Below are 19,145 nucleotides of genomic sequence, written 5' to 3'. Positions count from 1 at the left end.
CCGCCAACGGCGGGGACAGGGCGGCGGCGGTACGGTGCCCCTGGCGGAACAAAAAGGCTCGCGAGGGGCGGGCGTTACTGCGGGGGTTTTGGCGCCGTTTGTTTCGGTCTCTTGTGGCTGGGGCTGCTTCACGGAGCTCCGCTTTGCCTCCCCGGGGCCTGGGGTAGGGAGAGGGAGGCCAGGTCTTCCACAAGCCCTTCGAGGTACCTCAGGGCCTTCACTCCTAGCCCCTTGCAGAAATCCCTCTGGCAAATAACCCTGATTTAAATAAGTTTTTTTTTTTTTTGGTGTAAGTTCTGTTTCTTTAGCTCGGTTTTCTGTCGTGTCCCCAGACTGAAGCCTGCGGAGTGAGATGAGTAGGGACCTCAGGGGTAGGGGATGCGCCCAGGGGAGAGGCTTTCGGGGTTGGCGAGGAGGATGGCGAGGTGGATGGCAAGGCAGAGGACAGAAGGGACAGTGGAAGAGAATGCCCGAACCTGGTGAGTCAGCTCCTGTGTTTTTACCTGATTTCTGAAGCCACGATGCTTCTATTTTGAACTCATTTTGTGCTAAGCAATTACAGCTGTTTGCTTGCAGGTGGTCAAAAAAGTCACTGAGACTAAAACTTGTGAAGTTTTAGTATCCACGTTATTCTAGTGTGTGTGTCCCTTTTTTTTTTTCAGTAAGATCTCGACTCGTTCAGTCAACGTTGGACCAGTTTATTCCCTATAAGGGTTGGAAACTTTATTTCTCTGAAGGTATTTTCAGACTAAAATTATATGTAACAAGTATTTTATTCCATTTTTTTCTGGAATTGGTTATAAGTAGAGGGGATAAGTTAAACAGAAAGCAACTGAAATTAATATTTGTTATATAAAAACATAAATACAATAGAGATTTCGGTCTTGTGGCATACTGTAATTTCTGTGGGCTCCAAACCTTAGGAAGGAATCTTGAATAGTATAAAACACGATCTTACTTTATCTGTTACATAAAACCTGCAGTCTATCACAGACTGGAATATACATATCTTTGCTGTACTCTTCTTGATCCTATGTGCTTGTCCTGTGTCATCATGGATAAAGTTCTGTTTTATAATATGCCTTATAACAAAACATTACTGTGATACTGTAGAGATCTATAATCTTCCTTAGTTTTGGAATGCATAAAAATAATGGAAGAGAAATTGCCTGTTTACTTGTGAACTGGAAATAATTATTTGTCAGTTTCTAACATGATATGTTTCTAATTAGCTTATGCTGACAAGTCTCCTTTTGTCCAGAAGACTCAAGCCTTTGAGAAGTTTTTCATGCAACACATTGAGTTTTATGATAAGGTAAAACCAAACCAAAACATATCTCACCCCAACAACTTATTGTTGATACAATAACATTACAAATTTTGTGTATTTTTTCCATCAAAAATAATCTCCATCATAGATATGAAATGTTTGTCATGATTTGTATGTCTTGTGTTTATAATCTGAAGTGTATTTTATAACAAAATGTTTCACAGGATGAAATTGAAAGAAAAGGAAGTATTCTTGTAGATTATAAGGAACTAATACAAGACAGAGAACTGACTAAATCCATACCAAATATATCTACTGAATTAAGAGATATGCCTCAGAAAATACTGCACTGTATGGGTCTAGCGATTCATCAGGTAAATATGACATTCTAATACATAGAAGCATAACCCTCACAGCAAAAAATAATCAGTGGGATTTAGAGGCAAATATGTTTTAAAACCCAAATCTATGTTTTTCTGTTTTACAGGAAGTTACTGTTTATTTAAAACTCAAACTCCTATCTTTGTCATTTCTGTATGGCCCACAAAATCACATTTTAAAATGCTTTGGTCTTGGTGCATTTTGCCTATTCGTTGTCAAAGCAGCTGACTGAAACTAAGTGAAATTCAAATGTGTATGTTACTCCCTATTGGGAGTTCTAATTCCTGGAGGTTTTGTCCCACCTCATGCAGCAGAACCACAGCTGGTGGGTGAATGGTGAGCAGATTCAAGAATTCCTGTCTCTGTACAATGTCTCTCTTAAAGTAGTATTTTGCTGCTTGTTGACAGACAAGTTCTCAGATATTTGGGCTTTATCAAACAAAACGCATGTTGACCACAGCATTAAAGATTATTGTATACTTTGTTTTTTAGATTAAAACAAACAGAGCAAATATGTTGATTTTAATTTCCATTTAAAATGAAGCCTAAAACTTCTCAAGGGCAGAAAAACACTGTTAAGTGGAGGGTCACTGAACAGCAGAGACCTCTTTAGATTTCAGTAGGGGGATCTGATTGTAAGGGATGGTCACCAGACTTAGCAAATAGAATCCATGTTGCGTGGCACGCTGCATTTGTGTCTGCCTTTTTGTTCTGCCTAGGTGCTGACAAAGGACCTTGAAAGGCATGCTGTAGAGCTGCAGGTGCAGGAAGGATTACCACTTGATGGAGAACCTATAATAAATGTGCCTCTCATTCATGCTAGGTAATGGGTGTTGAGTATTTGTTTTTTTTTTTTCCAGGAAGATCTATCCGTTTGTTTCTTCACCACGACAAAGGCTAAATTGTCCTTGTGAAGAAAAAAGTGAAATGAAACCTGCTTATAGGCTGGGCAGCCAGCTTTTAACTAGACAAGTGTCTAAGTAGAGAAGTAACTTGTAAATAGTTCTGGTTTTAAGACGTTTCATAGAATAGCTGTTCCATTTACAATTCTGGTGTTTATTGGAGAAGTTAGCAAGTGATTATTATCGTCTAGCTTTTTGTTAGCCAAAGGCTTGTCTTTGCAAGAAGGCTGATTTGGAGGGTGTAGACATAACTACAGCTGGTAATATTATTCCTTGTATGGATGTTTTGACAGTGGTGTATGAGGATGTGTTATTTTGTATTAGCTTAAATCTATTGAATTATTACTGTTAGTCTCAAGAGTGTTTATTTTAATCAAACTTTAATTTGAAATTAAGAAGATGAGGTTACACTAATTCTGAATAAGCATGTACTTACAAGAATCATAATGACTTATTTTCAAAATATGATTTCCTTTGAGCTTCAATGAAACAAGCCCTTAGTACCATTACTTCTGATAAAGAAAAAAAATTGTATCTCAGACTTCAGCATTCTGAGGGGGTATGTGGGTATAAACCCTATTTGAGTTTAAATTCTTTTTTTTGATTCTCTGCTGGTAATAGCTTGGTATGGGAAAGCAGCATGTTTTGGCATGGCAGGTGGATTTAGTTGGGAGGTTTGTAGCACTATGATGTATTTTTAAGCTTTGCATTGTTATAAAAATGCACCTTTTGATTACACAGTAGAATGTGTTTAGAAAAAACATGTGGCCAAAAAGTTATTTACGAGCTCTCAAATTCTAAGTTACAGACCACTATCCTGTAGAGGAAGGTATTCAGTAGGTCAGTAAAATATCATGCTCCTAACATTGTTCTGCTGCATAGGCAGGGTTGAACCATGAGGTGGTGGTGTTCAGCGTCCTAGGCAGAAGGAGCAGGGAAAATCCTGGGTTTCAGGATCCAGATGCTTCTCATTAGTGCCCAGTTACGGGACAAGGGAGAGTGGGTACAAATTAAAAAACTTAAAATTCCATGTGAACACAATACACTGTTTTACTGTGAGAAAGATTGTGTACTCTCTGTCCATGAACATACTCAAAACTCAGCTAGACATGTATCTGGGCACATGTACGTGCTCTAGCTGGCCCTGCTTGAGCAGGGAGGGGTTGGACTAGACAGTGCAATGAGGTGAGAAACGATTCTGTTTAAAGTTTGTTATTCGGAATTATTTGGCTAGGTATTATTTGTTGTCCTTAACAAGGTGCAGTGTGTTGCACCTGATGACAGGTTTTTGTCCTTGAAATACAAAAACTTACCTTTCCTATTGGAACATAGGTATGTTAAGTCATAGAATCATAGAAGAATCATTGAAGTTGAAAAAGACCCTTTGGATCATGGAGTCCAACCATCAGCCCTACTCTACAAAGTTCTCCACTATACCATATCCCCCAACATCTCATCTAAATGACCCTTAAACACATCCAGGGATGGTGACTCCACCATCTCCCTGGGCAGCCTATTCCACTGTCTGTCTACTCTTTTCTGTGAACGTTTTTTTCCTAATGTCCAAATCTTTGATCCTTTTGTGTTGCAGGTCTAAACTATATATAGTAATTTCTGTTGTATTGCTAGTCTCTGTTTACAGGAGGGAGGTGTCACTATATAAACAAACTATACAGCTGTTGATGTGTACATGCTTGAGGAATATTAAGTGTTATACTGCTTTCTAGAACAGGAATCAAAGAATATGCCATGGATCCACAGACATGTATTTCTAACCATTGTTCTGGATTACTGTTAATAATTAGTGTATAAACCTTTTTGTAGTTGCTGAGTGTGGGATTTTTTTTTGGTGTTTTTTTTTGTATTGCATTTAAGTATGATAAGATTTCAAAATGCTAATGCTTACCTTTTTTTGTAGGGTGTACAACTATGAGCCGCTAACTCAGCTGAAAAATGTGCGGGCAAACTGCTATGGAAAATATATTGCCTTGCGTGGTACTGTTGTGCGTGTCAGTAACATTAAGCCTCTGTGCACTAAGCTAGCTTTTGTATGTGGCACATGTGGAGATGTTCAGAGTGTTCCTCTACCTGATGGAAAGTATACTCTTCCAACTAAGGCAAGTTAAAATCATTTAACTTCATACTTTTCCCTTATCTGTAGTGATTTGTCAAAAACTAGCACTACTGGTATTAAAAGTAATTTTTAAATTCTAATCTTAAAGGTAGGTTAATCAAGTGACACATCAGAAACAATTAAAGTTACCATGTAACTGTATTAGCACATACCTTTGTTATCTGAAAAAAAATTGTATCCTGCTGAAACAAAAGCACTATGTAGAAAATCCTTCAAATCTAGAAAAAAACCCAACCCAAACTCACTTCATTTCCATTTCAACAGTTATGTTTAAAAAGCCTATTCTACCTCATTGCAGTGGTTTTCTATGCTTAGATTGGGGGTTTCTGTTTTAATTTCACTGTTTTTTAATCTGGATTTAAAAAGTCATTAGACATAGACCAATGCCCGGTTATTTTATGTTACCTGATGTGCTCAAGTGAAAAGTATGTCCTCTGGAACATCTGCAAGTTTTTTAAAAAACAAAACAACCAACCCAAAGGAAAAAAAACAAACAACCCAAAACAAAACACCGAAAAAACACACCGCACACACCCTCCACCTCCCCAACACTCAAACTCAAACCAGTTCACCTAGGGGATTATTTGCTCTATGAGTCAGGGTTTGGGTGTCTGTGTTTGATAGCTCTTCGTTATGTATACACTAATTTGCAGCTCTAATTTAACTAGGTTTTTTTCCTGGAATGGTGTTAATGAATTGCATTGGTTTACTTTTTTTTAATAAAATTAGGTAATTTCAAATTACTAATTTTAAAAAAGGTGGAGAATAAGTTAGAATTACTGTTGTTACAGTGCCTTATTCCCGAGTGCCGTGGCCGATCCTTTACAGCTGACAGAAGCTCTCCTTTAACCACTACAGTGGACTGGCAGTCTGTCAAGTAAGCACATCTTCACTTCTGCACGGAAATGTAATGCTGCAGGGCAGTCAAAAAGTGACGGGACAGTTCATTCCATGTTACACTCTGTAATTTTAATAATCTTACTCTTCTGTGGCAAGTACTCTTCAAAATTTGTATTGTGAAGCTGTTGTTCTATCTGAGCATCAATATACTTTGTATATTAAACCTACCCAATATCATAGCTTCTTGGAAATTCTTACTGTGACAGAGTTCTTCAGAAATGTTGAGTTTGTGCTCTGCAGGTTTTCTTGATCATTTCTAATTGCTTCTGCTTTCTAATGATTCCCTTTAATGAGCTGTAAATCAACTAGAAAAGCCCTATTAAATTAAATTAGTTAGTTGTGACAGTTGACTTGAGTGAACTGAAAGTAAATTTGAGGGTTAAAAATCTTAGTTTGAAGTGATACTGTGTTCCTCAGTCCTTCTGGAAATAGTGCTGCCCCTGCCCATTCATCTACTTTCTCTGTCTAATCAGTAAATAAGTTGCCTGAAATCTGAGAGACATTTGCTATGGGGGAATAAGTCACTGCTTCTGCAGAAATTAACAACGCTGAAGTGTAGGAAGGTAGATAGATGGTGGATCTCGTTTTCGTTGCTTCCATCTTACAATGTGCTATTAGTGCTATGCCCATCGTATTATTGCCCCATAATATATATTCAGAAGAGTTTGTGGTGTTTCTTGTCTGTCCTGTGAGCTTACTGCAGTCAGGGTGTCAGCTTGGAAAAAACAGGACTCTGCTGACTTTGTCCTTCTTCTTAATTCAGATTCTGTAAGTTTAGGGGCTCTGTATCAGAAGACTTACTGTGCCAAATAACATCTAAATATGTTTTTCTTTATTATGTTCTGTAATAAGTCATTTAAAAAATCATGCTGACATTCTTGTCAGCAGCTCTGGAGGGTGCTGTTTATCACAGCTTCTTAAGAAAAGCTTGACTCAGCTTCCAAGAAGACTATCAGAGCTTTAAGTGCAGAGCCAAAACCGGAACCTTTTAAAGAACTTGTTAGTTACTAGCCTCTTACAACCGTACAAAGAGTGAGCTACTGTTCTTGTCATGGTTTGAGGAATTTCTTGGGCTTTGGCAGGGCTAAAATGCCAATTAAGCATTCATCAGAGCTATAATATCTAACCTCTTTTTGTATATGAGGTCCATCTTATTTCATGTATTGTACTTACTTCTCCATGAGCATGCTCATCAGTGTTAGAAAATCTGAATTTCAACTTTTATTTCTGGAGGTCATAGTTACTGTCTTTCTGGCTTTTATGCATAATGTATAGCTATATATTAAAGTTGGAACTAAAAGTCTGTTTCTCCAAATCCAGCACTGCTGTTTCTAGAGTTTATCAGGGCATTTCTGCTGTTTCCCTTTTCAGTTTGGAAAGGATTGGTTGGAAGCACACAGCTGCAGATCTTGTATGCCATAATTGAATTGGACATGTTATGCATGGAGTATATGCTCACCTTGTGTTTTGCAGGGTGCAGGAGCTGATGTCAGATGATCAGCGTGAAACAGGTCGAATCCCTCGTACAATTGAATGTGAACTGGTTCAGGATCTTGTGGACAGCTGTGTCCCAGGAGATATGGTCACAATTACTGGGATAGTAAAGGTGTTGAGCACTGAGGAAGGTAAAATACAACATCTGAGAACACCATCTTCTTTCCTAGGGTGGGGATTCTTCTAGTGATTACACAAGAACAACAGCCACCCCCCTTAATTTGAGCTCATGAAGTTGTAAAGGCATTCAGTGCATATTTTTTCAGAAGTTCCCAAGGTTTTATAATGTGAAGTTATTTTGGAAAAGCCAGAAGCGGTGCCATCCAAGAGGAGCACTGTCTAATCTCCGCTGTAAGACCAGTGGGTTATGAAATCCCCTCTCTATATGCAGCTGTGGTCCTGAATATGCAGTGCCAGTCTGACATATGATGTTTTAGTGTGTCAGCTGATAGGAAAGCCTTTGCTGAACAGCTCATGTAGGGGGGACATCCTTATTTCCTGAAGTCTTGCTGAGACTTGATAGTTACTTAACCTTCTCCCTTTAATATCTCTTTCAACTGATACGAAAACTGTCACACTGTAGGGAAAGAGTATTATCTTTCTTACTTTAGTCTTTCCTGGAGAAATTTTATAACTTTTTTTCTTTTCCCCAAAGTGGAATACGTTGTGCACAGCTCTAATAGAATGTATTGTAGAGAACTGTAGTACTGATTTACTGTGAGACTGTGTTCTCTGCTCAGTAATCATTTGGGAATATAGAAAATTATTAATTATTAAGCTATATGTTTCATTCTTCTGCACAATGGGTTGTTTTTCCTCTAAATACTGAGTGGAAACATTTTTTTTTATTCAACATTTATTTGACTAGAATAGTGTAATAATGTAAAATTCCTGGGAAACTTTGTTATTCTGGGAGAAAATTCTCCCTATATACATATACCTTCCTAATTCAGGAAACTGTTATTGTATATTTAAATGGAGGAAACTTAAAGAACAAATGTAACTGGAAACTTACTCTGCATCAATTTTTGAAAATGCAGATGTTCAGTTACTTAAATATGAACGTTTTCACATGGCTGTATTTGTTTCTGAATTATCCTATGCCATCTATAAATAACATCAGTACTTAACAATATAAAAAAATACTCTTTCATTCTTTCTCAATTTTTCTAACAGGAGCTTCTAAAAATAAGAATGACAAGTGTATGTTCTTGTTGTACATTGAGGCAAATTCTGTCAGCAACAGTAAAGGACAAAACCCAAAGAATTTTGATGAGACTTTTCAAAGATCATTCATGGAGTTTTCACTTAAAGACCTCTATGCTGTTCAAGAAATTCAAGCTGAGGAAAGGCTGTTCAGGCTCATTGTGAAGTAAGTTGTGTCAGACCTTGACTAGGTCTAATCCTAGGTCTAGGATTAGACTTTTGAATCATCATGACCACCTTCAGACAAATGTAACAGCTAATCTGAAAGCTATGAAATGTCTGAGGCTTGTGCGATAGCTACCACACATTTAACAAACTTTAGTGGGAAGGGGGCTCAGGAGGGAATTAAAGTCTTGCTGTGGGGATGTTAGGACTTTGGGAGGGATTTAAGGATACAGGGAAGTTGTGGGTGGTGTAGTTCACCTCTGAGACAGAAAGCTGTGGGTAAAAAGAGCAATTAATTAATTTTGCTCCTCACTGAGTAAATTCAACTTATCAGTACTAATTTGTTCTCTGCTCTGCTTTTCTACAGCAGAGGAAAGAGGTGCAAGAACTGAGCAGAGGGTGTGGAAGACCCTCAGTTCAGACCCAGAAGTACTCTTCTAGCTAGAGTGTCCCTCAGGCCCCCCAAGTGGAGTCAAAGAATGTGAAACTAGCACCTTTAAAAAGAGGGTTACAGGTAGTTACTTGATTAAGACAAGAATGGGTGCAGAAACCACTGGGAAACTTGTTCTCCTCTGTGTTTTTGTGAACTCAGATGAAAGGCTTTTCTTATTTCAAGCATATCTGGTTATCTGAAAATTTCAAGAAATTTGCTGCTGCTGAATTATAGTGATAACTGCTAGAAATCCAGCTACATCTAACCAAAAGTTTTATGTTTGTAGAGGTATTCTGTGAGAAGAGAGACAGAACAAGTGAGTACTTAATAGTAATACAAGATTTATATTCCCCTAATGTTACTGTGTTCTTTGTTTTTTAGCTCACTTTGTCCTGCAATCTATGGCCATGAGGTAAGTAGTTTAACAGCTCTGCTTGCAACTTCAGTTTGAAATGTTTATGCCACAGTAAACTCCTAAAGGATTTATAAAGCTTATCTGGAGTGGGAAGAAGGGCAAGGGACTGTGTTTACAGGTGACTGACTCAGTCACATTCAGTGACAAGAAGGTGGCATCCTTATGCCCTGAAGTTCAGCCATCCAGAAGGAAGGGGTTATTACAGCCAGTTCTAGGGAGCTGTCAGTATGAGTCACTGTGATCAAATACTTAGTGTTGCTATGTACCACTACAGATTGTAAAGGCAGGTTTGGCCCTGGCGTTATTTGGAGGATGTCAGAAGTTTGTAGATGACAAGAACAGAATCCCGGTGCGAGGAGATCCACATGTTCTGGTTGTTGGAGATCCAGGATTAGGAAAAAGTCAAATGTTGCAAGTATGGCTTGAATATTTCTATTGTCTGACTGTGTTTTCCTTGAATTCCTTGTTACCTTGACTTTTTGTAAGCATGATAGGATAGCTGTGCTAAGACCAAAGCCTGGTTGGAGTTATCTTTTCATGTAGGATGCCTCAAAAATATGGTAGTGCCCAAAGGGGTCCTCTACTGTCCTGTGCTTCCAGGGAGCCTTGCAGAATGGGTGAGGCCTATTAAACCACTTACCAAGCAGGAGCAGGTATACTTGGTCCAGTTGGTGGGCTTTCAAGTGTAAGCATGCTGTCCTGCTCTTCTGTAGTTTTTTTCACCAACCCTTTTCCCTAGTGAGGAGTTTCACTTCTTTCCATCTTCATTTAGGTGATCCATTGTAAAATAAAATAAATATGCTCTTGGAACTAGTGCAACTTTAAATGCCATGTCACTCGACTTCTGTGAGGTTTACTTCTGTTCTCTTACCCTTTTCTTAGATTGCTAGCGCAGATCTCAGCTTTTTGGGAAGGGGACCTGCTTCTGCATTTGGATTTTATTCTTGGTGGGCATTTCTGCATGACTGACAAAATCAGTTAGTAATAGAATGTTTTCATATTAAACGAAAAGGTTTTAAAGTTCCATGTCTTCCCATGGTTACTGTGAAGTGAAAGAGGGACAGACTTCACTTAGACCTGCAGCATTGAATACCTCATTTAAAAAATCTGAGTCTTCCTAATGTCAACATGTGTTAGACAGTGACTTGCAATAACTTAAAATGATAGATTTGTATGCAGGCATCTTGACATACAAATGTTTAAATTACTTTTTGATTGAATAGGAACTCTAGCATAAGGTAGATGGTTTGTTTTTTCACATTGTTACTAAACAGAATGCCAGTCAAAAAAAATACAGTAATCTTTTCCTCAGAGAAGACCCTGAGAGGAGGCTCCTCTGTCATCACTGTCATAAAAAAAAAAAAAAAATCCCAAGGAGAAAGCCAAAATTGTGCAGGATCCAGGTTTTTTTATTTGTCCTGGTTTCAGCCAGGATAGAGTCAAGTTTTCCCCAGCAGAGAGAGAGGGGGAAGGGATCTCCAGCCGGGTTATTCATACCATGATGATGTCAGGTCCAGGGGTGGAGCCTTTTCACCTTGCTCTTTGGCGGGCTCGGTGGTGGGAACCTTTCTTTCCGTAAACCATTTAGCGGTATTTCTCTGTATATTGTTTGTCTTGTTCACTGTTATTGCTGTTTATTGTTGTTACCATTGATACTGTTGTTGTTGTTGTTCAGATTGTTCGATCACTCTGTTGTATTAAATTTCTTGTTATTTTAGCCGGGGTCTGTATCTAACTTCCAGCCTGACCGGCGTGGGTGGGGGAGGGGCAACGGCAATGTGCCTGTCTGGTACTGCACAAATGTGCTTTGGGTGTTATCTGTTAAGTAAACCAGAGGCACCAGTAATTATAGAGAGTTGCAGGGAGAATCCAGTTACAACTGTATTCTAGCCAAATTTAACTGCAACATGTCTGTGTTCAAGCTCACCATGCTTTGCTTTTCAAGTTTATATTTCAAATTGTATGCTGCTTTCTGGATACTAGAGGCATGGAGAAGACTAAGATTGTCCTTTGTCCCCTAATTGTGGAAAGGACTCTGCATGCTTCCCCTGAAGCATCATGTGTGGGGCACTAGGACAAGATTTTAGTCTAAATAAACCTTGGGGTCTGAAGATACGGAAACTATGTATCTGCAGTTCTGTGACAGATAACATGTCCCCAAGCATTTCAACATAATTTGAAAAGTGCCCAAGGTCCTAGTAGTTTTGATAATGTAGTAGACAGGGCTGTAAAGTATTGTGACCAAAGTTATTCCTGTGTTTTGCAGAAGTATGCCTCTTGGGGTTGTAGGGAGTTGAACTTTACTGTTGGGCCACATTTAGCAGAAAGAAACAAATCTGGGTTTACTTTGAATTTTCTCTAGAATAAGGCTTATGAAATTCTTTACCTTGGGGAAGTAAAAAGTATTTGTTTGTCTTCTAGGCAGTGTGTAACGTTGCTCCTCGAGGTGTGTATGTTTGTGGTAACACTTCTACTAGCTCTGGCCTGACTGTTACACTGTCTAGAGATGGTGCTTCTGGAGATTTTGCCTTGGAAGCTGGTGCTTTAGTGCTTGGAGATCAAGGTACATGTAATGCTAAAGGTTTTGATTATTGTATGTGGACGTGTGTGTGTGCTGCTGAGTCTAACTTCAGTGCTTGCATAACTGTGGACTAAGAATGAAAATTTGAAGTATGATATTAGCTTTTCACACCTTGGGAGGTTCTGAGTGTCTCCAGTGATTTCTCTGGAGGTGATTCCTGCTTTCCTACAGCTTAGGAGGTATGAAACTGGAGTTCTGCAATTCACATACCAGCCTTACTTAATGTCTTGGAGAACTAGGATTTCCTTGTTGAGGAATCTCTGACTTAATGGCAGTTTCTGGACTCTTACTGGTTTTGAAAAATAGCTGGTTTATGAGATTTGTCATCTATTTCTATTTTTAAAAAGCTTGTTTTGTTATCTTAGTGTGTAATTGAGACACTGCTTCTGCAAGCCATACCAACCTCATAATGATTCGGCTACCGCACCATGAAATGAAAACAAACCTTGTTGAAATGGACACTTGCTCTGTCACCTGCAGTCTCTAGGACTTGAGATTGGATTTTTGATGCAGCACTGGATTGTAGCATACACTTGTCCATCAGTTAATGTGTTTTCTAATAAGTCTTGTATTAATTGCTTCCAGGAATTTGTGGAATAGATGAATTTGATAAGATGGGAAACCAGCATCAGGCTTTGTTGGAAGCTATGGAACAGCAGAGCATCAGCCTTGCCAAGGCTGGCATTGTTTGCAGTTTGCCAGCTCGTACATCTATCATTGCTGCAGCAAACCCAGTTGGAGGACATTATAATAAAGCCAAAACAGTGTCTGAGAACTTAAAGTGAGCACTTTCTGAAATGCTGTTTCTGTACTTCATTCAAGAGTGGATGCTTCTGGCAGCCTTGTAGCTTTCTAGTTTTCTGGAACTTGAATGCAAACCTACTGTAATAATTTTTCATGGCTTTTGGGAGAAACTGCTGTTCTAATTTATTCTGAATGAACGGGACAGCATTTTTTTAGTATATCTGAAGTGGAACAGAGTTGCTGTAATTTTTCTTTGAGCACTGTGTGGTCTTCTTGTCTTTACTGTAGAATGGGAAGTGCTTTACTGTCAAGATTTGATCTAGTTTTCATTTTGCTGGACACCCCAAATGAAGATCATGACCACTTGCTGTCTGAGCACGTGATGGCAATCCGAGCTGGAAAGCAGACAGCCTGCAGCAGCACTGTTGTGACTCGTAGCAACACTCAGGATTGCTCTGTTCTTGAAGTTGTTTCAGATCGACCACTGCTTGAAAGGCTGAAGGTAGGACTTTTCCCATGACTGTTGCTGTGTCCCCCTCCTGTGGTGTTCCTTGCACTGGGACCTGTTGAGTGTCCTCCATTCTTCCAACAGTCTCCAACTCTTCTCATGATAATTGGCTCTTATTTAAAATGGAAGTATTTAAGGGTCCAGCCACCAGTTTGTACCAATTGTCTGTTGCACCTAATGTTACCCGCCCTGCTAGAGCTGATAAAGATGTGTCTCACGCCATCTTCATCTCCACACAGAAGAGAACTTATTAGCTGAGCTGGGGGTTTTTTCAGTTGTGGTAGTGAGGGCACTTTGCATGAGATTCTCTAAAGCAAATCTGCTGTGTTAGATTTCAATGAAGAGCTACAGAAGTAGACTGGATATAATAATTTGATATAACACAATGTGCTGTGAAGTACTGAATCTGAATAAAGCAGTGTGGGGCATATGCAACTCATGATAGATCTGGGGATTATAGGAGAGGAAGCATATTTCTTATTAAACATAAGTGATCAGTTTGAGGGCTGATATTGTCAAGTGCCAGGTCTTGGGAGAAATATCCCCTACTGGAGCTAAACGTGTGCACTTATGGAAATGGGATATCAGCAGCGATGGTTTAATCTTCTGTGGAGATTATAACAACTGAGAAATTGGATTTTCTTTTTGAGGAAAAAAATATTGATATAGTTAAATCATATTTGGCACTTATAATTGCGAATGAGAAGCTTCAGCTGCTTTTTCTGAAATGTCCAAGTGTGCTTAAGTCTTTAAGACTTCTTAAGTATATGCTTCATATATGAAGCATATAAGCCTTTACAGTGAAGATTTAGCCAGATAAAGCACAGAAGATGAAGATTTTATGTTAAGATTTGTATTGTATAGGGCTCTGAGACAGAAATCTAAGATCTTTGTAATTGGGTTAGATCTCACCAGGAGAAAACTTTGATGCCATTCCACATCAGCTGCTGAGGAAGTATGTTGGATATGCTCGGCAGTACGTTCACCCAAGTTTATCTCCAGAAGCTGCTCAGGTCCTCCAGGAATTCTACCTTGAGCTCCGGAAACAGAATCAAGGAGTAGACAGCACACCAATCACCACGAGGCAACTAGAGTCATTGATTCGACTTACAGAGGTAGATGCAGGCTGTAATACTTGAGAGATCAAAAGCAAAAAGATTATTCCTAAACTACTACTGGTATCCTATAATTTTTGACATTTCACTGTTCACTACTCACTGTTATGATTTTTTATTGTATTTTAAAAAAAAAAAAGTGAGCATGCAAGAGACTTACAAATGCTTAAGAGCTACTGTTCCTTAGAGTGTGTTATAAAGTAAAACACCCTTAAGGGGATGGGAAGAGAATCTGTCACATTCTCCTGAAAGGAGGAAAAAGTAGGTGCAGGTAGGAACAAGCTGCTGCCCATCTGGGACTTAAACTGCTGCTGTTTTCCCTAACACTATGTCTTAATAACACTATTTATGATCTGGTGCTTCCCAAGAATACGCTGTTAAAAAGCAAATAAACTTCAGGCTACATTCTGTAGGTATGCAGGAGATGACATTGAAATGCTATTGAAAAAATAAGAGTAATCCTCCTGTAAATCCTGTAGGCTGAGGTTCTACCTCTGCTCCTAAAATTTGTGCTTGTTGTAGAGCAATTGTAGCCTTTTTCCTGATCAGTTATATCTTAAATATACTTTTGTGGGATTTTTGATTTGTTTTAAGGCACGATCAAGGCTGGAATTAAGGGAGAAATCTACCAAGGAAGATGCTGAGGATGTAATAGAAATAATGAAATACAGGTAATGCACACTGCTTTAAAAATAAAGCATCACAGTGCTATTCATACAAAACTCTTGGGTTTTTTTAAATACAGATTTGCAAGCACAGTGAAGAAATTACTTTATCAAGTTTAGGCCCATGCTGCAAATATTCAGATTTGTTAGTTCTTCTTTAAAAACTTACAGCATCCCTGAGTTGAATGCTTAGGCCTTTGAGTTGTATCATGGTAGCAGTTTTGTGCACAGCAACATAGGCATGAGGTGCTGCCAAAGGGGTTTTTTTTCTCTTGTGTAATTTACTCTCTGTTGTTGCAGTTGAACAATTTACTTTAAAAGTGATTTGGACAGATGCTTAGGCTAAGTTCCCTAGATAAGAAACCATCCCCTAAGAAAAAAGTCACTATGTGGCTTCTGAAAGCTATCTTAAGCAGTTATATTTTTGGGAAGCAAATTTATGTACTCTTGCTTTTACCTCCTGTTGATCTTTTTTAATATATTTTTAGCATGCTGGGAACCTACTCTGATGAGTTTGGAAAGCTGGACTTTGAACGTTCACAGCATGGGTCTGGAATGAGCAATCGGTCACAAGCAAAAAAATTTGTTTCTGCCCTTAACAGTATTGCAGAGAGATCTTACAACAATCTCTTTGACTTGCAACAGCTTCGACAGATTGCAAAGGAGCTACAAATACGAGTAAGTTTTGGAAATCAAGCATTTCTTCAACAGCAAACTGCAAGACCAGTCAAAATTGTTGCAAAATGAAAAGTGGAAAAGGCACATCTGTTGTGCCTCTCTGCAATGAACAGAAATAAGCAGCATTTGCTGCTTTTAGGCTGACTGCTCTTCCTGAATTGTAAGCTTTACTAATGTTACTAGCTGTTAGACTGTAAGAACTGCTGGCACTGGTAAGGGTTGGCTCTACTTCTGAGGCTGGTCCTTTTACAAGATTCTGCTTTGTTTTGTGAAAGGCAGTTTTGGTTTCAGTATATTTTACTTCCTCTGGCTCCCCAGGGGACACACCTATTTTAATTTCCATATTTAGACTGTGGAGGTGTCCATGTTCTATTTCAGTAGTACAGTCACACTTCTGCTTGGCCTTCTCAGTCCTAAATATGCCTTTTGGGTTTTTGTTCCCGCTTGAAGCATCCAAGTGTTGTAACTTGATAGGAACATCATGTAAGACAGATGGCCAGAAACATGTTTTATCCTGGAATTGATTTGCATTCTGTATTTGTGGGGGACTTGAGCCAAATAAAAATATCAATAGCTAATTCTACCTTTTGCTTCATGATAAAAAGCTTTAAAGGCCAATTTAAAACTTAAAACTGGATTTCAGGTGTAATGAGTGACAAGCAATGATAATTAATTTCTTTTTGTAGATCTTATTACGGGCACTAATGCTGTGCTTTCTGTTACCTGGTTAGCCTGCTTTGGCCTGCTGAGGCAAGATGGCTTCAGCTTCCAAACTTGTTCAAACACTGACTGTATATAAGACTGGACTGGGTGTGAATCCTGTCTGACACAACACATTACTGCCAACATTCTTCTCACACGATCACTCCATTCAGCAACCTATAGCTAATTCTATTAATTCAAATTTTCCCTTTATATATAAATATTTTTTGCCCATACCTGTGACTAATATTTGGAAATCAGTGAGAGTTGTAGAAATCAGGCTTGACTTTGGTAGATAATTGTGTTTCAGACCTTACATGTAACTGCATACTTTCTGCATGTCATAAAGTGGAGAACACTTGTTCTATGTAACACCACAATAAGAACAATGTGTAAATAAAGCACAAAAGGGTGCAACTGACTGTATGCCACCTCATAGTAGGTCAGCAGTTTGCTAAGGAATCTAGCCTATTCTTAACTCACTTTATTTCACTAAGTTCTTTTAAAGTGTTTATGTTGCATTACATCAGATAAAATGTTGTTGTTCTAATCTGTTGGGTTTTTATTTTTGTCTTTTCACAGGTATCAGATTTTGAAAGCTTTATTGGATCCCTAAATGATCAGGGTTACCTTTTGAAAAAAGGTTCAAGAGTTTATCAGCTTCAGACTATGTGAAAAGAGTCACTGTGATAAACTTTCTTGAGACATAATCATTACATATGGGCTGGACCTATGGACCTGCATCAATGAAGCACACAGAGCTGCACCCTGGCATGGTAGTCAGGGCACTGCTGGCACTGTTGCTTACTGGTGCAAGATTTCCATTCAGAAACCAGCAGTGCCCATAGGCTGGCTTTAAGCTGCTGTAGAACAAACTGACACATGGTATTACTGCTCCATTCATCCTGTAGCCTCAGTGAGGCTCCATAAGACCGGCACGTACTTCATCCTTGAGAAGAGGAAAGTATATTTTATATTTGCATTATTGCAGTGCCATAACAGATTTTACTTCTAAAAGAGACATTGGACCTGCAAATTTAAAACCAGAAATCCTTCATGAGAAGGTGCAAGTTGTGTTTTTACCACTGTAGTTCATTAAAGGAACTTAATGTATAAACATGTTTCCAAAAGGTTGAGAGCCTCCAGGTTGAGACAACAGTTTTATGGTTGTTAAGAAGTGCTACTTTATTAAAGCAATTTGGGTTTCTGCTTTGTAGCTCTGTATTTATTGGGTTTTGTATCTGAGATTCTATCTGATATACAGGTCTGATTTAAGAAAATACCCTTATTACAATATTTAATTTGTAAAACAGGAATTTTATTTGTTGTTCATTAAACTTTATCTGTGAGAAATCTGTGATTTGTTCAAGAACATTATGCAGTACCAGTGAATGTGGGCGTTAATAGCCATTACAAGATACATAATGTATGTTTCGGTGTAACATGTATGCTTTGGTGTAACTGTTCCCAACACAAGAATGTGTGATCTGCAAGAGTAGTGTTGAATGTTTCCTGCCTTTTGAAATCAGAATCATCGTCTAGTGCAATAAAATGGCAGATAAGAAGCTTTCAGTGTAAGTATTAAAAAGCAAACAACTCTCCCCAAAATTCTTTAAAAATTCAAGAATGCATTGCTGATACTTCTGTTTTCCTCTTATGTCTACAGAATTGGAAGACAAAATAAGCTTTGTTATTTCTGCTTTTTTTACTGAGTGACTTAAGGATCTGATCTTCAGCCTTCTTCCACAGCAGTTTTGTATGAAACTATGAGCTTTACAGCTTGAAATGTGTTAAACTGCTCCATGCTGCCTTGGTGTGAATCTAGTTTAACATACTTAGAAGTCAAAAACTAGTTTGACAGATGCAATGCTTAAGAGAAAACTAAGAAGTTATAACTCTACATAGGAACACTTAAGTAGCAAGCAGCCTGTTCTTTCCCACTTTTGTCTGCTTGTGGTGGTAACGGGGGTTAAGGGATTTTTTTGATGTGTGGGCATATAGTAGTTGCCATTTGTTCCCAAGTGCTAACATTTGGGCAGCAGAGGAGCCACACCACCTCTCAAAGTGGGAGTTAATCCTACGTGAGGTGGCAACCTACTCTGTCAGGTAATGGGAAGTAGGTGTTAGACATTGATTTTTAACCTTTGCCAATGGCTTAGAAAAAAAGTTATATTAAGTAGAAGAAATCTGACTTGCACCCTAGAGCCAGGGCTTAAGGGAGAGGATAGAACTAGAATTTCAGAAGTGGGGGTCCCACTCCTCTCCCCTGCCTGTGAGGTCTGTGCTCAGAACTACAGCCTGGCCAAGGGGTGAAGGGAGCTGCCCCCCTGCTGTAGCAGGACTGCCTCTAGCTAACTCTAAAATTGATGTGGTAGAAGAATTAATGATTTAAAATGTCCTCTTTCTCGATTCTTCCAAATAGCTCTGGAGGAGGTCGAATTAAATACCCTACATCCAATTGTTTAGGGTCCTGAGTCTGGTTTTAGGTGGGGTTTTTTTAAGAGTCTCCCTTTGTTTTGCCAGTTACTTACTCCTGTGTGTAAAGCTGATTGCGCAAGCATCACAAGCAAATAAATGATTCTATCTGGAAAAGTAAACTCTCCTTTCTCCTTGAGCTAAAGTAAGCGTGAGCAGGGGAGGGTGAAGAGCAAGTACTAGGAACAAGAGACTACTTAGGTCTTCTGGGAAGCTTCTTACGGTAAAGCAAACCTTCACCTTCCTCCGTAAAGGGCTTCTAAGAGAACAGATCCAGGAAGAAGCGCGACCCCACGAAGCCGCCCCGCCGTGAGGAGCGGGGTGATCCCGGGCAGCCGGCCGCCATGGACGCCGCGTCCGGGGCTCCCCAGGGGAGC

The 19,145-nt window shown here is 39.0% G+C and overlaps 1 protein-coding gene across 3 annotated transcripts; it reads left to right on the top strand.

Moving 5' to 3' along the window:
* Positions 1-37: 37 nt before the first annotated feature.
* Positions 38-17,863, top strand: MCM8 (minichromosome maintenance 8 homologous recombination repair factor). Of its 3 annotated transcripts, XM_026846092.1 has the most exons (19): positions 38-203; positions 295-479; positions 663-737; positions 1,233-1,315; positions 1,495-1,644; positions 2,371-2,474; positions 4,472-4,670; positions 5,479-5,564; positions 7,061-7,212; positions 8,258-8,453; positions 9,267-9,297; positions 9,575-9,715; positions 11,722-11,863; positions 12,467-12,662; positions 12,914-13,127; positions 14,039-14,248; positions 14,843-14,919; positions 15,402-15,591; positions 16,876-17,863. In XM_026846092.1, exons 2-19 carry the CDS (start codon positions 353-355, stop codon positions 16,966-16,968), a joined length of 2,466 nt encoding a protein of 821 aa, XP_026701893.1. In that variant the 5' UTR covers positions 38-203; positions 295-352; the 3' UTR covers positions 16,969-17,863. The 3 variants fall into 3 exon arrangements, with proteins under 3 accessions (XP_026701893.1, XP_026701894.1, XP_026701895.1); XM_026846093.1 differs by having other exon boundaries at positions 38-479; XM_026846094.1 differs by lacking the exon at positions 1,495-1,644 and having other exon boundaries at positions 39-203.
* The last annotated feature ends 1,282 nt before the right edge of the window (positions 17,864-19,145 follow it).

Source organism: Athene cunicularia (genome assembly GCF_003259725.1).
Source record: "Athene cunicularia isolate RWA chromosome 3 unlocalized genomic scaffold, athCun1 chr3_part1, whole genome shotgun sequence".
Classification (NCBI taxonomy): domain Eukaryota; kingdom Metazoa; phylum Chordata; class Aves; order Strigiformes; family Strigidae; genus Athene; species Athene cunicularia.
Note: the sequence above shows the minus strand (reverse complement) of the source record. Positions and strands in the feature narration are given on the sequence as shown.

What these genes read in the sequence shown, in the direction of transcription:
- MCM8 (XM_026846092.1), top strand. Translation starts at nt 353, where the DNA reads ATGAGTAGGGACCTCAGGGGTAGGGGATGCGCCCAGGGGAGAGGCTTT. An exon ending in ACATTGAGTTTTATGATAAG is followed by an intron (nt 1,316 to 1,494) that starts GTAAAACCAAAC and finishes AATGTTTCACAG; the next exon opens with GATGAAATTGAAAGAAAAGG. An exon ending in CTGTTCAGGCTCATTGTGAA is followed by an intron (nt 8,454 to 9,266) that starts GTAAGTTGTGTC and finishes TTTGTTTTTTAG; the next exon opens with CTCACTTTGTCCTGCAATCT.